Below are 22110 nucleotides of genomic sequence, written 5' to 3'. Positions count from 1 at the left end.
CTGGATGTTGTGATGTCTGATTCCTCTAGTGTTGGGTCCATGTTATTCCCATGACTAGGGATGTTGTGATGTCTGATTCCTCTAGTGTTGGGTCCATGTTATTCCCATGACTAGGGATGTTGTGATGTCTGATTCCTCTAGTGTTGGGTCCATGTTATTCCCATGACTAGGGATGTTGTGATGTCTGATTCCTCTAGTGTTGGGTCCATGTTATTCCCATGACTAGGGATGTTGTGATGTCTGATTCCTCTAGTGTTGGGTCCATGTTACTCCCATGACTAGGGATGTTGTGTTGCCATGTTACACCCATGACTTGGGCCAGGCATTTTCTCTGACCATGTGGTCCTTTGTAGCTCAATTGGTAGAGCACAGCACTTGTAACACCAGGGTAGTGGATTTGATTCCCGGGACCACCTGTACGTAAAATGTATGCATGCATAACTGTAAGTCTCCTTGACCCCAGCAGTCTCTCTGTATCTGAGACAACTGTGACCTCTGACCCTGAGACTCCTTGACCATTGTCATCTAACCATATCCCTCTCTCCTCCCTTTCCTCTCTTCTTTTTCTCCCTCTCTTCCAGGTGCCAGGCTACAGACAGGAGCAGGTGGAGAAGGGCCTGAAGCTGTTCGGCCAGCTCATCAACAACAAGGTCTTCCTGCTCTCATTCATCCGCACGCTTGAGTCGCAGCGCGGCTTCTCCATGCGCGACCGCGGCAACGTGGCCTCGCTCATCATGACAATGCTGCAGAGCAAACTGGAGTACGCCACCGACGTCCTCAAGCACCTGCTCTCTGACCTCATCGACCGCAACCTGGAGAGCAAGAACCACCCCAAGCTGCTGCTCCGAAGGTGAGGGGAGAGGGGAAAAGTGTGTGTGTGTGACTCTCGTGAGCCTCTCGTGGGCCATCTCTGGCCTCATTAACACAGGCCTTGGCTCTGTCATCGCCTCTCTGTGTCTGGTGAGAGAGGTGAGTGACATCACTTCCCCAGAACACCTGCACAAACTCACACACACTTCACCTCTCTCTCTCTCTCTCTCTCTCTCTCTCTCTCTCTCTCTCTCTCTCTCTCTCTCTCTCTCTCTCTCTCTCTCTCTCTCTCTCTCTCTCTCTCTCTCTCTCTCTCTCTCTCTCTCTCTCTCTCTCTCTCTCTCTCTTCATCACTCTCTTCTCTCTCTCTCTCTATCTCTCTATCTATTCCTCTCTTTATATCTCTCTCTCTCTATCTCTCTATCAATACCTCTATCTCTCTATATCTCTATCTATACCTCTCTCTTCTCTCTCTCTCTCTCTATCTCTCTCTCTATTGCTCTCTCTCTGTATCTATACCTCTCTTTATATCTCTCTTCTCTCTATCTGCGACTGAGTGAATGATTGGGCCTTCGCAGAGCTCTTAAGCATTTAAGCTCTGAACAGCTGACTAATGCTAACATCAATGTTGCATTAGCTTTATCCTACACATTAACACTCATAGATTTCCACTCAATGGTAATGGACAACTGTTGCTGTGGGTTTGTTTTCCCTGTCCAAGCCTCTCTCAATTGATCATTAATACCAATGTTCGTACTTCTTATCCAATTCTAACTCTCTAGAATTGTCTGGTTTATGCTAAAACAAAGATAAGGATAAAACACGTATTCCCTTTGTAGTGCATTACTTTTGACCAGGGCCCATAGGGTGCCATTTGGGATGCACCCTTTGAAACTTGACTTTGTTGAATTAGTGTATTAGTCAAGCACCAAGCCGATCAGGAGACTGAAAAGATTTGGCATGATCCTCAGATCCTCAAAAAGTCTACAGCTGCACCATCGAGAGCATCCTGACTGGTTGCATCACCGCCTGGTATGGCAACTGCTCGGCCTCCGACCGCAAGGCACTACAGAGGGTAGTGCGTACGGCTCAGTACATCACTGGGGCCAAGCTTCCTGCCAGGACCTCTATACCAGGCGGTGTCAGAGGAATTGTCAAAGACTCCAGCCACCCTAGTCATAGACTGTTCTCTCTGCTACCACATGCCAAGCGGTACCGGAGTGCCAAGTCTAGGTCCAAAAGGCTTCTTAACAGCTTCTACCCCCAAGCCATAAGACTCCTGAACAGCTAATCATGGCTACCCAGACTATTGGCATTGTTTTCTTTTCTTAAGGGCTTGTAAGTAAGCATTTCACTGTAAGGTCTACACCTGTTGTATTCGGCGCATGATGCAAATAAAATGTGATTTGATTTGTTTTGATCGGCCATGCCTGATCGCTCCATATTCACTGTTTCACGGCGGTGACATGTGGAATTAACTTCAATGACATTCAAATGATCACTTTGTCTCAGAATCAGGTACTGCTCTGACACGCACATCATTAGAATATAATTATGATTAATTAGCGGAGAACCAATTAAAAAATCTGTAAAACCCTCACTTATATAATATATATAATATAATAATAAATGGGATTGTTAAAATGGGATTGTTAAAAGCCCTAGCTACTCCCCGCTCAATCAACACTTCCCTGTGGGTCAGTCTGTATCGTATACACAGTACCACCACTTCAATACAACATATCACCATATATGGTGCTGGAGGTGTTGTGACCATCTCGTTTACCCTTGAAAAATATGTTTCCGTGTGGCCGTTGTCTCTGTGAGGGATCACACATTTGCTCAGGATGCTCACTGCTCAGTCAGCCTCCCCAATGATTTGATAGGCATGTCGTAAATTAATTTCATCTTCCTAATTTCAATTGTAAACCCTCCGTCCTCCCTCGGGCCAAATCCTCCTCCCCAATGAAGACACACATAGACTCCTCTGTTCGCTAGCTGTTCACTAACATGGGAGCGTATTGAGCGTATCATTGTGCCAGGGTTGTGTCAGAAAATGAGCCCCATATTCACCTCATGAAGGAGAAATTTAACAGACAACGCTCTGATGCGGCATTTGATTAATGCTGTCTGGCCAAGGCATGATTAATCGCACCCAGAGCTGGCAGAGCCATTACTAGACAGTAAACAATGGGGCTCTCCCTCCTTCAATCCACATGAAACAATACTACAACTTACTATAGAATTCTGTAGTAAACTGTAGTATACTGTAGAATAATATACTAAACACTGTAGTATCACTTGATCATGTGTAGTACTTACTATAGAATGTTGTAGTATACTGTAGAATAATATAGTAAAACTACAGTTTTATCTGAAGAAATAACACTGTAGTAAATACTTGAGTAATATCCGCAAAACACTACACTTTTTTTTTACTATAGTAAATACTGCATTATTGAATTTGCATATACCCAGTACAATCCCCTCCCCCAATTTGTGCCACTCATAAGTGAGAAACCTACATGACAAGTATATACCATATATTGTGTTCCAGACAGGTTATAGAAAAGAGCAGAAGCTCTGAACTATCCATTCAGACCCCAGTCCTGCCTACCTACAGGTTATGGAAAATGTGCTCTTTTAGTATTTCTCCAGTAAGTTTCCTCAAGAAGAAAGCCTCCACTTCTATGTCATAGATAATAAAACAAAAACACTATAGTAAATACTACAGTTATGTCCGCAAAAACACTACAGTAAATACTACAGTATACTACAGTCCGCAAAAACACTACAGTAAATACTACAGTATACTACAGTCCGCAAAAACACCACAATAGTTACTTTAGTATATACTATAGTTTTCTTTTACTACTATAGTTAACTGTATATACAGTAAAGTCTCTAAAAACACTACAGTGAACACTATAGTATTTATACCATAGTATACTGTAGTATTTTTTCATGTGGGATCCACTGGCAGCTCCAGATGCAACAGAACAGCTCAGAGAGACACAGAACACGAAGCAGACATCAAAGTCGTCTCAGACTAAAGGGGCTAGCTGTTGGAACACTACCAGACTAGAGGGGCTAGCTGATGGAACACTACCAGAGCAGAGGGGCTAGCTGCTGGAACACTACCAGACTAGAGGGGCTAGCTGCTGGAACACTACCAGAATAGAGGGGTTGATGCTGGAACACTACCAGACTAGAGGGGCTAGCTGGTGGAACACTACCAGAATAGAGGGGCTATATGCTGGAACACTACCAGACTAGAGGGGCTAGCTGATGGAACACTACCAGACCAGGGGGGCTATCTGCTGGAACACTACCAGACCAGAGGGGCTAGCTGCTGGAACACTACCAGACCAGAGGGGCTAGCTGCTGGAACACTACCAGACTAGAGGGGCTAGCTGCTGGAACACTACCAGACTAGAGGGGCTAGATGCTGGAACACTACCAGACTAGAGGGGCTAGATGCTGGAACACTACCAAACCAGAGGGGCTATCTGCTGCTGGAACACTACCAGACTAGAGGGGCTAGCTGCTGCTGGAACACTACCAGACCAGAGGGGCTAGCTGCTGGAACACTACCAGACCAGAAGGGCTAGCTGATGGAACACTACCAGACCAGAAGGGCTAGCTGATGGAACACTACCAGACCAGAAGGGCTAGCTGCTGGAACACTACCAGAGCAGAGGGGCTAGCTGCTGGAACACTACCAGACCAGAGGGGCTAGCTGCTGGAACACTACCAGACTAGAGGGGCTAGCTGCTGGAACACTACCAGACTAGAGGGGCTAGATGCTGGAACACTACCAGACTAGAGGGGCTAGATGCTGGAACACTACCAAACCAGAGGGGCTAGCTGCTGCTGGAACACTACCAGACTAGAGGGGCTAGCTGCTGCTGGAACACTACCAGACCAGAGGGGCTAGCTGCTGGAACACTACCAGACCAGAAGGGCTAGCTGATGGAACACTACCAGACCAGAAGGGCTAGCTGATGGAACACTACCAGACCAGAAGGGCTAGCTGCTGGAACACTACCAGAGCAGAGGGGCTAGCTGCTGGAACACTACCAGACCAGAGGGGCTAGCTGCTGGAACACTACCAGACTAGAGGGGCTAGCTGCTGGAACACTACCAGACTAGAGGGGCTAGATGCTGGAACACTACCAGACTAGAGGGGCTAGATGCTGGAACACTACCAAACCAGAGGGGCTATCTGCTGCTGGAACACTACCAGACTAGAGGGGCTAGCTGCTGCTGGAACACTACCAGACCAGAGGGGCTAGCTGCTGGAACACTATCAGACCAGAAGGGCTAGCTGATGGAACACTACCAGACCAGAAGGGCTAGTTGATGGAACACTACCAGACTAGAGGGGCTAGCTGCTGGAACACTACCAGAATAGAGGGGCTAGATGCTGGAACACTACCAGACTAGAGGGGCTAGCTGCTGGAACACTACCAGAATAGAGGGGCTATATGCTGGAACACTACCAGACTAGAGGGGCTAGCTGATGGAACACTACCAGACCAGGGGGGCTAGCTGCTGGAACACTACCAGACCAGAGGGGCTAGCTGCTGGAACACTACCAGACTAGAGGGGCTAGCTGCTGCTGGAACACTACCAGACCAGAGGGGCTAGCTGCTGGAACACTACCAGACCAGAAGGGCTAGCTGATGGAACACTACCAGACCAGAAGGGCTAGCTGATGGAACACTACCAGACCAGAAGGGCTAGCTGCTGGAACACTACCAGACCAGAAGGGCTAGCTGCTAGAACACTACCAGACTAGAGGGGCTAGCTGCTGGAACACTACCAGACTAGAGGGGCTAGCTGCTGGAACACTACCAGACTAGAGGGGCTAGCTGCTGGAACACTACCAGACTAGAGGGGCTAGCTGCTGGAACACTACCAGACTAGAGGGGCTAGCTGCTGGAACACTACCAGACTAGAGGGGCTAGCTGCTGGAACACTATCAGAGGGAGAGGGACATTATGTCTCTGATTTCTTAGTAACCATTTCCAGGCACCATTTTGCTTTTGTTTTAGCCCCATTTGAGTGTTGATAACCTGGTAAATGCAATGTTAAATGTTGGCATTAGGGTGAGGAATTACATTTTCTCTCAGGGGATCATTAATGTTTATCAATTTGATTATAGACTGTGTTTAGGAGGTTACCTACCTACCTACCTACCTACCTACCTACCTACCTACCTACCTACCTACCTACCTACCTAACTTACTTACTTACTAACTCCCTGATCACTAACTGTGTTTCTATACGTCTCCGGCATGGCTTCTAACGTCTTCTCACACCATCCTTCAAACCGCTTCCCTTCTCCTCTTCTGTTCATCCATTCATGCCATCCACAGCCCTCCATGGCGGGTGCAAACTCCACCCAGCAGTCCTCCAACATCCCAGCATGCCTCTTTCAGTGTGTCTCTGTGAGGGCCAGCGGTGGGGCGTCACCCTCAGTAATGGGCTAACTGTTAACTGCTAGCGCTAACACACACAGTCACCCTCAGTGTGGAGGCTAACTGTTAGCCGCTTGTTCTAACACAAACAGTCATCCTCAGTGTGGACGCTAACTATTAGCCGCTTGTTCTAACACAAGCGGTCACCCTCAGTGTGGAGGTTAACTGTTAGCCGCTTGTTCTAACACACGCGGTCACCCTCGGTGTGGAGGCTAACTTTTAGCTGCTAGCGCTAACACACACTCACAGACTTGCTGCTTGGTCCTGGATACCCGCCCAAAATAGACGAGACACCCAGACTCACTCAGCTGTGATGGGAAGGCTTCATCTGGGCTCGGAGTAACACCCCCTCCCCTCCCTCTCTCTATCTCTCCCTTTCTCCTCCCTCTGTGTCCTCACAATCTCCCTCTCCCTCTCTCTCTCTCTCTCTCTCTCTCTCTCTCTCTCTGTCTCCCTCTCTCTCTCTGTCTTGCTCTCTCTCTCTCGCTCTCTCTCTCTCTGTCTCTCTCTCTGTCTTCCTCTCTCTTTCGCTCTCTCTCTCTCTCTCTCTTTCTCTCTCTCTCTGTCTTCCTCTCTCTCGCTCTCTCTCTCTCCATCTCTGTCTCTCGCGCTATCCATCTATCTCCCGCTCTCTCTCTACCCTCCTCCCTCTGCGCAGGCCATCTCTCTTTCTCTCTCTTTCCTCCCTCCCTCCTTGTCTATTTACTTGATTACTAAATCAATGCTCAAAGTGCATAAGCAGGGCATCTTTGGCACTGTGTCCAGACCAGCTTCCCATCACCGCTTCCAAGAAAACCTCTCCTCCACTCTCCTCTCCCGCATTTCTCTACATCCCCACATCCCCATCTGCCTCGTCTCAACCTCAGCTGAAGCACACCACCAGGCAAACTAACTAACGAGAGACTTCCACAACCATCTGTCGCATTTCTGCGCCTTCCTCTCCTCCGTCAGCCCCCTCTACTCCCTCCATCCCCCCCTCGCATGCACCCTCTCATCCTCCTTCTCTTCATGCATACTGAAATAGCTGCTAAACCTTTTCCACAGCTCCGATTTTTTCCACCCATCTATGATACAATATATCAGAAAAAAATAGGGGCTTTAATTATTTCCTTTTACCAGCAACCTTCCATCTGCCCCTCCTGATACACATACACACACACACACACACACACACACACACAGGGGATAATAATCAGTAGGAGCTAAAGGTCCTCTGATTATACTGTGAGGATTATCTCAGTAGTGCTAGTAGGAAGACGTCAGCGACAGCACTGAGACTGCTCTACGTCCCAATGGTACCCTATTCCCTGTGTAGGGCACTACTTTTGATCAGGGATGTTGTCAAAAGTAGTGCACTATATAGGAAATAGGGTGCCATTGGGAACGCAACCTGTGCTCTGCGTCAGACAGCCAATCTTCTCCCCAGGAGCCCGAGTGGGAAATTGAAATAATTTCTGACTTCACGCTGTGGTGCTTTAACACGTTGGACTGGAGGAGGGGGCGTGGCGAGCAGCAGAGCTCCAACGCAGCTGTGTGTTTGGTTAACAGAGAAAGGCCTTGTGAACCCCCCTGCACTTCACATGTTCTCTCCCAAAGGCTCATCAGCACACCTGGCCGCTGGAGCATACCAAAGTTGCGATAGGGGGATGTACTTGCCCCAGAGGAGGGTAGAGTGAAAAATGTTATCACTGAGAATTCTGTCCTTTAACATCTTATTGATTTTAAAAGCTTATCTATCACAATCAACAAAGCCCCAGGACGATATGATATACAGAACCCTCATTAATGATCTATGGTATCAAAACTTTGTTTGTAAGCCACATCTCTTGTTTCAGCACCCATGCCTCAAACTAAATAATGGTTCAGTTTATCATGCATTTATGATCAGTGTGATGCCAGATGCCAGTAAAGAAATGTATTTGGGATGAGTGGGAGAGCTGTGAAGATTCATCAAGCGTTAAGCCTCCCTTTTATAGAGCATGGCTCTGCACGACATAATAATGCATCCCCCCGCATCTGCCATCCAGTAATTCTCTGGTTCCCATCTCATGTGCAGAGGCAAAACGACTGCTCTGTAATCAGGGGGAACTAAATACCGACAAGTTGACTCGGTTTCAGATAAAATTTTTGGCAGTGTAAACCCTATAGGCAGGGCTTGGTTAGAGGACAGCATGAGGACTCCCTATAGGCAGGGCTTGGATAGAGGACGGCATGAGGACTCCCTATAGGGAGGGCTTGGATAGAAGACGGCATGAGGACTCCCTATAGGGAGGGCTTGGATAGAAGACGGCATGAGGACTCCCTATAGGCAGGGCTTGGATAGAGGACGTCATGAGGACTCCCTGTGGGGCCGTGCCAAAACAGATCATTCCTGGAGTGCCTGGTTTACACTGCCAAAAACACACACAGTTACACAGGTACACACACACCTTTCTGAACACATTATTTTAGAACACACACTAAAGAACATAAACAGAATGTGTGTTGTGAGCAATAAGAGGAGGAAAGGAGGGAGCTGGAAGAGGAGATAAAGACTCAGCCAAGTCATTCTGTTATTCTTCCCTCCCTCCATCTCCACCTCTCCCTTTTACACTCTCTTTTCATCCCTTTGATTGATGTCCTGAATTTGTCAACATGAAGACCATTTGGAAGTGTGCATGATTACAAAGAAGGGGACAGGGTCTGAGGGGAGAGGAGGGAGAGAGAATGAAGGAGTGGAGGGGAGGATTAGAGCGAGGGACACATGAAAGGAAAGATGAAACGTGACCTCCCTGACCCCTGGAGCCGAGGACTCTCTCACCCCCAAGCAGAGCAGGAAGTTAATCCCATCCAGGTGTTGTGCCAATTCTGGTTGGCAGGGGGTGCCAGGCCCGGCCTATTGGCACAGCGGGCACAAGCCTCCGTCTCTCAATGCGATGGTCCTCTTAAGAGGGGCCAGGGGGGCTCTGAGAGGAGGGGCAAGGGGGGGCTGCAGGTGGCAGCCGGACGACAGGGGGGGACAAGGAGGGGTGCACACACACACAATGGCCTAATCCTGAAATATTGATGCCTGTGCCCATGCCTCATTGAGGTGGTGGGGTGAGGAGGGGGTTCTTGGCAGATTAGCCACCACACAGGAGCCAGAGACGTGTCAAAGGATATCCGATCCCCGCCTTTCAGACCCCGCTGTTTGTTATTGTGCGCATGTATATTATCCATTCACACGGTATGGCCGCCTGTGGCAGCCCAGTGAACGGTGCCCCGATTAGTCATGCCAGTGGAGTGCCCACCCCGGCATGAGAGACAGAACATAACAGAGAGAGAAAGAGAGCAGGGCGATGGATGTATGCATTCACTTTCTATTGTAACGGGATGTGCTGTGTCGTCCCAGACAGTGGGTGTGAATGGGCTGTGGAGGGAGGGGTTAATAATGAGGCCAGCATTATTACAGGCCCTTCTAATGATATCAATCCCATCGGGATCAAATAAAGGTTTTAATTGCTTTCTCTTGTATTAAGACCCCGGCGTAGATTAGGTGCCCTTGGCGTGCCTGAAAATAACAGGCATAGACCGGAAGATTGGGGGCCTTTAGAAGTGAGAGACAAATGTTTTTGCAATAATGTTTGTGTAACAAAAGCCCCTATTCATTACTACAGTCATCGTTTTGTGGGGAATATTTGATGATCATATTGAATATTTATGATGGTGATATTATAGAGTTGTGAGGGATGGTGTGTTCATGGAATGTCTCTCTTTATTTCAGGACGGAGTCTGTGGCAGAGAAAATGCTGACTAATTGGTTCACCTTCCTGCTCCACAAGTTCTTAAAGGTAAATTCACTTTTAAATGTCTGCATAGAGTTTACTCTTATACATTCTGCTTTGCTAACCCATTCATCTCCTCTAGCTTCATGTCTGTGAGAGTGTGTCATTTGGTAAAGTGTGTGTGTGTGTGTGTGTGTGTGTGTGTGTGTGTGTGTGTGTGTGTGTGTGTGTGTGTGTGTGCATTACCCCTTCTCTGTCAATACTCTTTTCTCCCTCTATTCCATCTCTTGACTGTCCAGCAGTGTGTGTTTAGTTTTCCTTGCCCAGTTGTGTATCCAATCTAGCTTGTGGATTCTACTGTATCCATGTCAGAACCCCAGTCTCCTGTCAGGCATGTATGGGGCGGGGCGCCTGCTCTCTCTCTGAGACATGAGTGATGTCACCTCCCTCCGTTATAACTCCTCTAACACTCATCCCTCTCTCAGGCCAGAGGGGAGGAGTGGAGACACTGATGGATGACACATCTTCTCCTTTTGATTAACAAAAGGGTTTTTGGAAAGGGCTTTGGCAATTGGCCAACGTTAGCCTCTCTTTTGATCTATCATTCAAACTTCTCCAAACCCGAGTTCTCATCTCAGCAGTAGTTCTACTTCTGGCGTGGACCGTACTGTATAAATTGGCTTATTTATGTGGCAAAGCTGTAGAGATTTTTCCTGGTCTGATCACATGGTCAGGAAGACTTCTGGGCCTTTAACTTACTTAACACATCTTCAACTTCTGGGCCTTTAACTTACTTAACACAGTTTCAACTTCTGGGCCTTTAACTTACTTAACACATCTTCAACTTCTGGGCCTTTAACTTACTTAACACAGCTTCAACTTCTGGGCCTTTAACTTACTTAACACAGCTTCAACTTCTTGGCCTTTAACTTACTTAACACATCTTCAACTTCTGGACCTATAACTTACTTAACACATCTTGAACTGTGTCCTAGACTTATTAACTAAATGCAAAACACAGAATGTTTGTTTTGTACTTACTTGCGTCACATAGAGCTTGACACAGACTGACACCAACCTCTCTCTCTCTGTCTTTCCCCCTCCCTCCCTCCTCCCCCCTCCCACCTCCCTCCCTCCCTCCCTCCCCCTCTCCCTCCCTCCCTCCCTCCATCTCTACAGGAGTGTGCAGGTGAACCCCTCTTCTCCCTCTTCTGTGCCATCAAGCAGCAGATGGAGAAAGGTCCCATCGACTCAATCACTGGCGAGGCGCGCTACTCGCTCAGTGAGGATAAGCTCATCAGACAGCAAATCGACTACAAGACGCTGGTAAGGGGGGCAAGGGGCTGGGGTAGGAACTACATTTTGTGGGGTGGGGAGGGGAAGGAAGGGGTTATGGGCAGAAAGACGGTAAGACACCGTAACACCCCACCACCCGCCTCCTTTCACAACTGACAGGAAGAGGGCACACTGACCTCACTTTCTTTTGGAGACCGGAGCTGACAGAGGAGGGAAGAGGCAGAGAAGAGGGGGGAGGAAGCGAGGGGGAGGAGGTAGGAGGCAGGAAAGAGGAGGATGAGGTGAGGAAGAGGGGGAGGCAGTGAGGGGGAGGAGACAGGGAAGAGGGGGAGGAGGTGAGGAAGAGGGGGAGGAGGCCAGGAAGGGGGTAGGAGGCCAGGAAGAGGGGAAGGAGGTGAGGGGGAGGCGGCAGGGAAGAGTGGGAGGAGGTGAGGAAGAGGGGGAGGAGGAGGAGGCCAGGAAGAGGGGGAGTAGGCAAGGAAGAGGGGGAGGAGGTGAGGAAGAGGGGGAGGAGGTGGGGGAGGGGGTGAGGAAGAGGGGGAGGAGGTGAGGAAGAGGGGGAGGAGGTGAGGAAGAGGGGGAGGAGGAGGAGGCCAGGAAGAGGGGGAGGAGGTGAGGAAGAGGGGGAGGAGGTGAGGAAGAAGGGGAGGACGTGAGGAAGAGGGGGAGGCGGTGAGGGAGAGGGGTAGACTGTGCAGTGACATTTTCGTGCCTTGCGTTCTCTGAGAAGGTTGTTTCCCTGTCTGCTGGTCTCTCTTTCTGTTCTATTCTGATCACCTTCATTCCTCTCCTCCACCACTGTGACCTGAGCTGACTGTCAGAGAGAAGACAATACACCCAGCCAGACAGTTTGTTACTCGCTCCCCTCAATGTTTCTGTCGGACAAATCAAACCATTCCCAGGAAGTACACAGTGTGTGCTCAGATAGCTTGGGTTAATGTAGAGTTATTTCAGTTGGCCGTGAGATACAGTATCTCTGTCTCAATCAATCTAGAAGGATTGATGATGGAACGGCCCTTTTACAACATGTAATTATCTGCCCAACGATAGCGGTATAGAACTGTACTGGGAACAGCATAGGACCGTAAAGTATTTTATTTCCTCTTTCTTATGTAAATGGCCTCCTTCTTTCCCTTGGACCATGTAATTACATCTGGCTAGAGCCTCAATGGCGTCGATGATGATGATGATGATGATGATGGCTGATGTATTCACCGTGAATGATGATGACCGTGCGATGATAATAATTAGCTTGTTAACCGCTCATAGACTCAAGGTATCCATGCCGTGTCAGACTGCGCCCCCTGGGAGGCCAGTTTCTCTGAATACCCATTTCGATTACAGCAATTACAGGAAAGACTTTCACCAGACTTGACAGACACAGAATGTCCCCTTTCAAACCTGATATCCAATGACCACGCCATAGTTTAATCATCGTCATCCCACATAATGTGTCTCCCTCTCCAAATATAATTATCAACTGAGACACAGCATACCTGAATCCCTCATTAACTCTTGATATGGTTCTCTATTCAATAGAAAAAAATACCTGTCCCTGTTCTCTACAGGTGGTGAACTGCATCCACCCAGACAATGAGAAGAGCCCTGAGATCCAGGTGAAGGTGTTGAACTGTGACACCATCAGCCAGGTGAAGGAAAAGATCCTGGACGCCATCTACAAGAACGTTCCCCACTCCCACAGACAGAAGGCCTCTGACATGGACCTAGGTAAGATCCCCTCTCATCATGACCTGCAGAAACATCACCAGGGTCACGTTTATTAGGGCACTCTGTAGCAAAATGTTTTGCAATGGAAAACGAAAACATGCGTTTCTTATTGGAAATCTGTTCGGGACCGTTTTTGTACCGTTTTGTGCCGAGTGAATACAAGTCTGATCAGTCAATGAGCCCCTTTTTCTACAGCAACCATATACGGGTAGAAATTGAGAAAATGTTCCCTGGAGTTGAAAATGTTAACAAGATAAAACTTCTGGAATTATTATTGCAAATATATATTGTATCTTCTGCTTTTAATTGGCGAGCACCAAGTTATTTTTCCATTACGTGGACAAGTCGGTGTTGATCAGTCTTCATTTATTGAACATTTGGAGGCCATTTTGAGAGTTCTCATGTGCCTCTACACCAGGGGTGTCAAACTCATTCCATGGAGGGCCTAGTGTCTGCTGGTTTTTGGTTTTTCCTTTCAATTAAGCCCTAGACAACCAGGTGAGGGGGAGTTCCTTACTAATTTGTGACCTTAATTCGTCAATCAAGTACAAGGAAGGAGCGACAACCCGCCGACACTCGGCCCGACGTGGAATGAGTTTGACACCTGTGCTTTACACCCATTAATTCTCAAGACTTATCCTTCAAATTACCGCAGTGTTCAGTGAGACTAAAGAGCAGCCTCCCTCCCTAGACCTCAGGAGAGTTGAGTCCAGCAGACCTCTCCACTCTGGCTCCTATGACTGGTGCTGTGTGATTGTTCTATTTCCTCCACAACTCCCCATCGATCCAGCCCTGTTGACCACATTCTGACTCACATGATTGATCAAATAATCAATGGAGAGGCTCTCAGATCGCCAAACCTCCTCAATCTTTATTTTTCTTTCTGTGAAAAGCTCGAAGAGATCGGCTTTCTTTTCTTTCTCTTCAGCTTTCTCTTCTTCTCTCTCTCTTTCTTCCTGTTCTCAGTAGACTGGGTTGTCATTTTCTTCACCAAGGTTATTTCCTAATGGTGTTATAAGACAACTAATTGTCTTTGTTTGTAGTCGTGAGGAGTGGTGAGCTGATATGCTCCCCCAGTACAATCCCATTCTACTAGATGAAGACATGTCTCTCAGTCTCACAATATAACATCCTCACACTACATTTTCCGGCTGCGCGGCCTATCACGACTAAATTCTTCTTAGTAATAGTATATTTATAATGGCATATGGAGCTGTGATGGGGGAATGTCTCTCTGATAAGTGAAGAGATTGGTTTAGCTTTTTGGCGAGCGCTCCGGTGTGAAATTGTTTAATGGCGCCCACCGGGCAGTGTGTTGTGTTATTATTGTTTGTTATTATTATAGGGAATTGGACATTTGTCTGAGGGGGAGCTTCTCACTGCGTGTCCTCACTGTGTCTGGGGGGGGGGGGGCATTGGGACTACAAGAAGTCGTTTAGGAAGAAATGGGTGTATATAAAAGACAATAGGTAGAAGGATATTATAGAATGGAACGGTCCATTCAGGGGAAGAGGAAGCATCTCTGCATGATTCCACTAACAGATCAACGGGCCTCCCAAGTCCGGACAAACTCCTCCCCCAACCTCCTCCCCCATATTGACAATCCTCAGTTTCCATCTTGCAGGCTCTCCTGAAAACAAATTTGACAAGAGTTTTTCTGTCCCAGGTATTGTTTTTAATTCCCCATGCCGGGTCCCCATGAGGGAGGCACGATAGGAGGGGACGGCGTGAGAACCAAGCCAAGCAAGACCTGCTTTGTGTGTGTGTGTGTGGGAAGGTATAGGTACGTGTGTGAGGGTGTGAGGGTGGGGGGAGTGCATTGTGTATGTGTATGTGTGTGTGTGCGTGAGTATACTGTATGTGTGTGTGTCTATGCATGTGTGTATGCAGCCATGCATGTCTTTGTGTACATGTGTGTGCTGCTTCCCCCTCTGCAGTATCACAACACTACCTCAATAACCTTCACTGCTTCCCCCTCTGCAGTATCACAATACTACCTCAATAACCTTCACTGCTTCCCCCTCTGCAGTATCACAACACTACCTCAATGATCTTCACTGCTTCCCCCTCTGCAGTATCACAATACTACCACAATAACCTTCACTGCTTCCCCCTCTGCAGTATCACAATACTAACTCAATAACCTTCACTGCTTCCCCCTCTGCAGTATCACAACACTACCTCAATAACTTTCACTGCTTCCCCCTCTGCAGTATCACAATACTACCTCAATAACCTTCACTGCTTCCCCCTCTGCAGTATCACAACACTACCTCAATTATCTTCACTGCTTCCCCCTCTGCAGTATCACAACACTACCTCAATAACCTTCACTGCTTCCCCCTCTGCAGTATCAAAATACTACCTCAATAACCTTCACTGCTTCCCCCTCTGCAGTATCACAATACTACCTCAATAACCTTCACTGCTTCCCCCTCTGCAGTATCACAACATTACCTCAATAATCTTCACTGCTTCCCCCTCTACAGTATCACAATACTACCTCAATAACCTTCACTGCTTCCCCCTCTGCAGTATCACAATACTACCTCAATAACCTTCACTGCTTCCCCCTCTGCAGTATCACAACACTACCTCAATAATCTTCACTGCTTCCCCCTCTACAGTATCACAATACTACCTCAATAGCCTTCACTGCTTCCCCCTCTGCAGTATCACAATACTACCTCAATATCCACTGCTTCCCCCTCTGCAGTATCACAATACTACCTCAATAACCACTGCTTCCCCCTCTGCAGTATCACAATACTACCTCAATAACCACTGCTTCCCCCTCTGCAGTATCACAATACTATCTCAATAACCACTGCTTCCCCCTCTGCAGTATCACAATACTACCTCAATAACCACTGCTTCCCCCTCTGCAGTATCACAATACTACCTCGATAACCTTCACCTTCACTGTAGGAGCTCCGATGTTCTGGAATCCCTCCACTCCCCAAAGCCCTTATCTACTACACTGGGCTCCACACAGAGACAGACCTGGGAGGATTGGGAAATAGGGGCAATCTCATCTTACTCTGGTTCTCCAAGTTCATCCTTTCTTTCTTCTCCTTTTTTCCAATTCCCTCTCTCCTCTTTCTTGGGTTTGTTTACGCTGGCCCAACTGGAGACTCAGTTTATTTGCATGTTGATAGAAACATGTACAGTACAGAGAGAAAACAATAGGAGGCTTTGTATTTCCTGGAGATTTCTGATGCCAAAGTTATTCTCCTCACCCCTCCTAGGACGTGTTTCATCATCCGCCCGGTGATTGCTGCTTTGTTAGTCTATTTGTGATTGGAATAGGAGATGACAGTGGCCGACGCCAGGCGGGAACAACACCGAAACAGTGACACATTCTTATATAAGCTCAATTGCAGCAGACAAAAGAATATCACCTCCTTGTTTGTTTTCCACAATATATTTTATTTTCATTATAATGTGAGGGAATACAGTGGTGGAGTTTCTCTAGAGTGGTGGGGTGGCATATTTGGTATGTCTTTGGGGTGGCATATCTCTTGGAGGTGGTGTGGTGTTGTATCTCGAGTGGGTGTGGTGGTGTGGTTTCTCTTGGAGGGTGCGGTGGTTGGATTTATCTTTAGGATGCTGTGGTGGGGTATCGCCTGAGGGTGCAATGGTGTGGTATCTCTAGCTGAGACTGAAAGTCCAGCTGAATGGGGTAGCGGTGGTGTGGTCTCTCTTGGAGGGTGCGGTGGTGTGGTTTCTCCTGCCCTAGCTAGTTCCCAGTAATGACAATAACAGGCGGTTCAGCAGGGGGCTTAGCGCTGGTCGATGGTGGAGAGCACTCAGCGTGGGGGCCGGCGGCCCGCCACAGATGAAAGAGGAAGTAGTTCCTCAGCTAGCAGCGGTAATCACACCCATTGATCGAGAGGGCCCGGCGAAGGCCCCCGATCCGCTCTCTATCAAAGAGCAGAGTGGGTGATTAATTTCCCTCCCTTTCTTTTCCCTCTATCTCTTCTTGTCCTCTCTCTTGCCACTAAGACTTGTTCTCACACTTGTTCTACTTCTCGGTATCACTACTTTGTATCCTGGGAATCTCATGCTGGCCTCAAAGGAAGGATTCCAGGAACTCCAGATCTGTTTCACTGTAGCCCCTCGCCTTCTCTCCTCACTGTCCAGACAAACATGGCTCCTTCAGAACCGGTGTGTGTGTGACGCAGGTTGACGTTCACTGTCATGGATCTTGCCCTGGAGGCAGAACTGAGTGATTTTCACTAAATGGGCCAGCTAGAAAGTCAAAATTGGCTTTATTTTAAATATTCATGAAAACTAAAATTTGCTTAATTTGAGGTTAGGGTTAGGCATTAGGGTTAGCAGTGTGGTTAATGTTAGGGTTAGGTTTAAAATCAGATTTTAAGACTTTGTGGCTGCGCCAATCAGTGACCACTCTACAGAGCTGCCTCCAGGGCAAGATTCATGACAATAAATGCCAACCTGAGTGTGTGACATCAATCGAGTGTACAAAAAGAGAGCGTGACATCGATTCTCTATGTGATAGTGATCACTGTATCTAGTGGAAAAGGTCATTCTGTGCAGGCTGGATATAAATCTGTCTTTCTCCCTATAGTGACTTAACCCATCTTTACCTTTGCCCCCTCACAGAGTGGCGCCAGGGCAGAGGTCAGCGTACGATCCTGATGGATGAAGACCTCTCCACCAAGATCGAGAGTGACTGGAAGAGACTCAACATGCTTACTCACTACCAGGTACATGCATCAAAATCAAGAACACACATATCTACATTCTGACTTATTACCAGGTACATGCATCACTATCTAGAACACACATATCTATACTACCAGGTACATGCATCACTATCTAGAACACACATATCTATACTACCAGGTACATGCATCACTATCTAGAACACACATATCTATACTACCAGGTACATGCATCACTATCTAGAACACACATATCTATACTACCAGGTACATGCATCACTATCTAGAACATATATATGCTACCAGGTACATGTATCACTATCTAGAACACACATATCTATACTACCAGGTACATGCATCACTATCTAGAACACACATATCTATACTACAAGATACATGCATATCTACAGGTGGAGTCATACCCAAGTTCACTCAGGACGGAGAGGGTATACCCTAGAAGTATAATTAATTGTATTTCTATAGGTTACACTGATTTATAGGGGAGAGGATTGAAGATAACTCCCAATACGCTGTACCGAAGGGACTGGTCATTTGCTAGCATACCAACAAAGTATGTTTGAGACAAGCAAAACTGATGAATGGAATGAACTGTAGTTTGTTTTCCCCTCCAGTTTGTATTTGCAATATCCAAACTAAACTATTCCCTCTCATAGTGTATAGTACAGCGTGGTCAGGGGCGGCCTGTTCAATAGGGCGATATGGGCGACGCACTGCCAAACGGGAAAAGGAAGGGATTTTTTTTCTAATCAATTATATCACGGCAACAGTAGTTATCAGTGTTGTAATCTGTACGTCTGATCTGCCACAGTGCCACACTGCCACTAAATGTCGAATCAGGCTAAAGTCGTGCTTCAAATGGCTCCCCCCCCTTTTGGGGCGATTTCAGTCAGGTTGAAAATCGCCCAGAAGTCTGTAATAGACTCCCATGTAAAATCTATTTTTTTCAAATTTCAGAGCCTTCAATACAATCTCAATGGGTGTCTGTGGGCTTGCACTTACGCTTTCGTCATACGTTACGTAACCATGAACGTAACTGAGAAAAGAGTGGATTGTTTGAAAGAAGTTCCTTTTTGTCGGCGATTCGGCGAACAAATGAAGATAAATTGGCAACGAAACAATTAGGACCTCCCAGACCAAATTTAATAATTCAACAGGTTTCTACTAAAGGCGGAAAGTCCTACACCCGAGGATTTTCCAAAAATTGGTACGAACGAAAAAGACATTGCCACTCACTCAACTGGATGACGAGGGATACAGGCTAGCTGTCCGCCGACAACGATGAGGTTAGTGTTGATAATCACAAGTTTACTGGATGTGGATATGGTGTAATAAAGGCAGTTTATTCAGAGGTAAATATATCTGGAATCGCGTTCACGGACCCGTTCGTCAAACTCTTAGGGAGCTATAAATTAAGCCCCATTACTTACCATATCAGATAAGAGAAATTGCTGCAGCTACATATATTTTACATCCTGGCCCTACATAGTTCACTATTTGCATCACTTACCAAAATATTACATGTGGTCATATATGCTTGGAAAGTGGAGATGCCATAGAACGTCAAAAAAGTAAACATTGCTGGAGACACATTGCCGTTTTGGAGAAGACATCGCGTTTGCTAGCGAAGAGATTTGTTGTGGCAAATGAACTTGGGCTGGGAATTGCCAGGAACCTCACGATAAGATATATGCATCAGCATTGCGAGTCTCATGATTCTATACGTATTGCGATTCGATACTGTGATTTTATTACGCACCATATGTCTGTTGCAGAGGGATCAGAAAGCCATGAGAACGAGTTTTGATCAGTCATGGAAATAAAAGTGCTGAAAACAAATTGGCTCCCAATGTGAAAAGATTGAGAACAAGCTATGAAGGAACAATAATGGTGTTTTGGTGCAGGTACAGCCAACTAGCGCTAAAATATTGCGATATTGTCAATACAGTATATCGTAAAGTATCACTATGTAACTCGATTTCTTTCACCCCAATCCCTCAAATTAACGGTAAATAACTGAATTGTTTGCCCCACATTTAGCTAAGATGATTAGCTAGCCAGCTAAAATGTTTTAGTTAGTTAGCAGTCGCATCTACAATAGTTTACTGTCAATAACATGTCTCCAAAAATGACGTGGTGTCTCCAATTGTGTTGACATTTTACAATTGCAATGCGCATCCATGAGTATCCACTTTCTGTAGCTCAGCTGGTAGAGCATGGTGCTTGTAACGCCAAGGTAGTGGGTTCGATCCCGGGACCACCCATACACAAAAATGTATGCACGCATGACTGTAAGTCGCTTTGGATAAAAGCGTCTGCTAAATGGCATATTATTATTATTATTATTATTATTATTATCTGAAGAGAGCCCCAAACATTGTGTGCAGACATTTTATGCAATAAATGAAGTAGGTTCAATCTAGTAGTTCTGATCTTCTGATTGGTCCTGATGAGTTGGGCGAGGTCCCCTGCAGGCTACTGTCACTGTTGCATTGGCTCTGAGTCGGGTTCTCTGTCTTCAAATGTTCAGCCTAAGAGAGGGGATTTTTGTGTGTGTGTGTGTGTGTGTGTGTGTGTGTGTGTGTTTAACAGTGATGATGTGTGTGTGTGTGTGTGTGTTTTAACAGTGATGATGTGTGTGTGTGTGTGTTTGTGTGTGTGTGTGTCCTCAGAGCAAGAACTCGTGAGTTGGAAGAACTGAGAGGCCTATGGCGTGGGTGTTGTCCTTGGCCACCTGCTGACAAGGCTGACAAGATAGGACCCTTTTGTCCATTGTTATTGGATAGGAACAGAACTTATAACCAGCTCCTGACCTAAATAGATCTTAGCACAACATTTTACTCAACATATCATATTCCATATTCACTATAACAAATATATTTACTACGACATTAGCAAGAACCGCCACATCCTCAGCCGGCTAATCCAGTGTGTGAAGTTTTGCGGAGTGTTTGAGTTAGCTTTGCGAGGCAAAGATGAAACTGAGGGCTCCACCAACCCTGGTAAGCCAACACTTTTGAGATCAGTCAATAAATGCTTCTGGTATTGACTTATATGCTGCCCCTGTCTTCATGTTGTTGCTGGACATATCTTTTTTTAAATGTGTGTAGGTCACCTAAATCATCAGAAAAATTGCCCCTCCTGAGAATTTTTTCAGGAGCCGCCACTGAGCGTGGTGCATCATGTTTCCATGTAAATATTATGCTGCAGTGTTCAGTTTGAGGTAAACCCATGGTCCAGATTAGTCTCTAATCATTAGAGTATCCACTTCCAGGTAAATACATGTTTGAGATGATTGACTTCCAGGTACTACCATAATGTTGACGGTACACTAGATAAATTCATATTGCACACCCACACACAGGTAAACTCACTCCACTCGAGTGTCATTCCATTTCAGGGTAAACATTTTCAGCTAATCAGCCAGTCAAAATACTGGCCCAACCTCATAAATGTTTCATCAAATAGATTACCCTGTAAAGGTCTCTTTGTAAAACACACACACACACAACACTCACGGCTCTTTCTCATATAGACCTCCTGATCTCATCAGACAGAGCCGGAGGGAGATTTGTGTTTTGAGTTTGTTTATTTGTTTAACTGATTCTATCTGTACCGCCTGCCTCACCATATCTCCCTCTCTTCTCCTCCCTCTCCTCCCACCTCCCTCGCTTCTCCAGCCTTCTGAGTTCATCAGTCACTCTCTTTGTTGTTTCTGTTTACAAACGCCGCCGTTCGACAGACAAACACCTTCACCCACTACCACATTGATTTCCTCCCAAACACTGAAGGAAACAGAAACTCATTAAAAATCGGACTTTGATTAGAACTCCTCAAGTCAGAGTTGACGGTAGGAAAGCACCTAAACTAATATAACAAGAGTAAAAGTTCGAAAGAGACTAGAGAGGCTTCACAACATTTACATTACATTTTAGTCATTTAGCAGACGCTCTTATCCAGAGCGACTTACAGGAGCAATTAGGGTTAAGTGCCTTGCTCAAGGGCACATTTACGTCATTTAGCAGACGCTCTTATCCAGAGCGACTTACAAATTGGTGCATTCACCCTATAGCCAGTGGGATAACCACTTTACACTTTTTTTTGGGGGGGTAGAAGGATTACTTTATCCTATCCCAGGTGTTCCTTAAAGAGGTGGGGTTTCAAATGTCTCCGGAAGGTGGTGAGTGACTCCGCTGTCCTGGCGTCGTGAGGGAGCTTGTTCTACCATTGGGGTGCCAGAGCAGCGAACAGTTTTGACTGGGCTGAGCGGGAACTATGCTTCCGCAGAGGAAGGGGAGCCAGCAGGCCAGAGGTGGATGAACGCAATGCCCTCGTTTGGGTGTA

General features: G+C 46.7%; 1 protein-coding gene across 3 annotated transcripts in view; it reads left to right on the top strand.

Annotated features, from left to right (window-relative positions):
• The window catches only part of LOC121550041 (plexin-A4-like), a 415766-nt gene that overhangs the window by 357880 nt on the left and 35776 nt on the right, over nt 1–22110 (top strand). For all 3 annotated transcript variants that reach the window (XM_041862120.2, XM_045225661.1, XM_045225663.1), the window contains exons 22-26: nt 582–850; nt 10036–10102; nt 11216–11362; nt 12901–13060; nt 17687–17790. In XM_041862120.2, the coding sequence (XP_041718054.2) occupies nt 582–850; nt 10036–10102; nt 11216–11362; nt 12901–13060; nt 17687–17790 (747 nt within the window). The remainder of the gene's footprint in view (nt 1–581; nt 851–10035; nt 10103–11215; nt 11363–12900; nt 13061–17686; nt 17791–22110) is intronic.

The sequence above is a fragment of the Coregonus clupeaformis genome, chromosome 2, assembly GCF_020615455.1.
Source record: "Coregonus clupeaformis isolate EN_2021a chromosome 2, ASM2061545v1, whole genome shotgun sequence".
Taxonomy (NCBI): domain Eukaryota; kingdom Metazoa; phylum Chordata; class Actinopteri; order Salmoniformes; family Salmonidae; genus Coregonus; species Coregonus clupeaformis.
The sequence above is the reverse complement of the archived record's forward strand: the minus strand, read 5'-3'. Positions and strand labels throughout refer to the sequence as shown.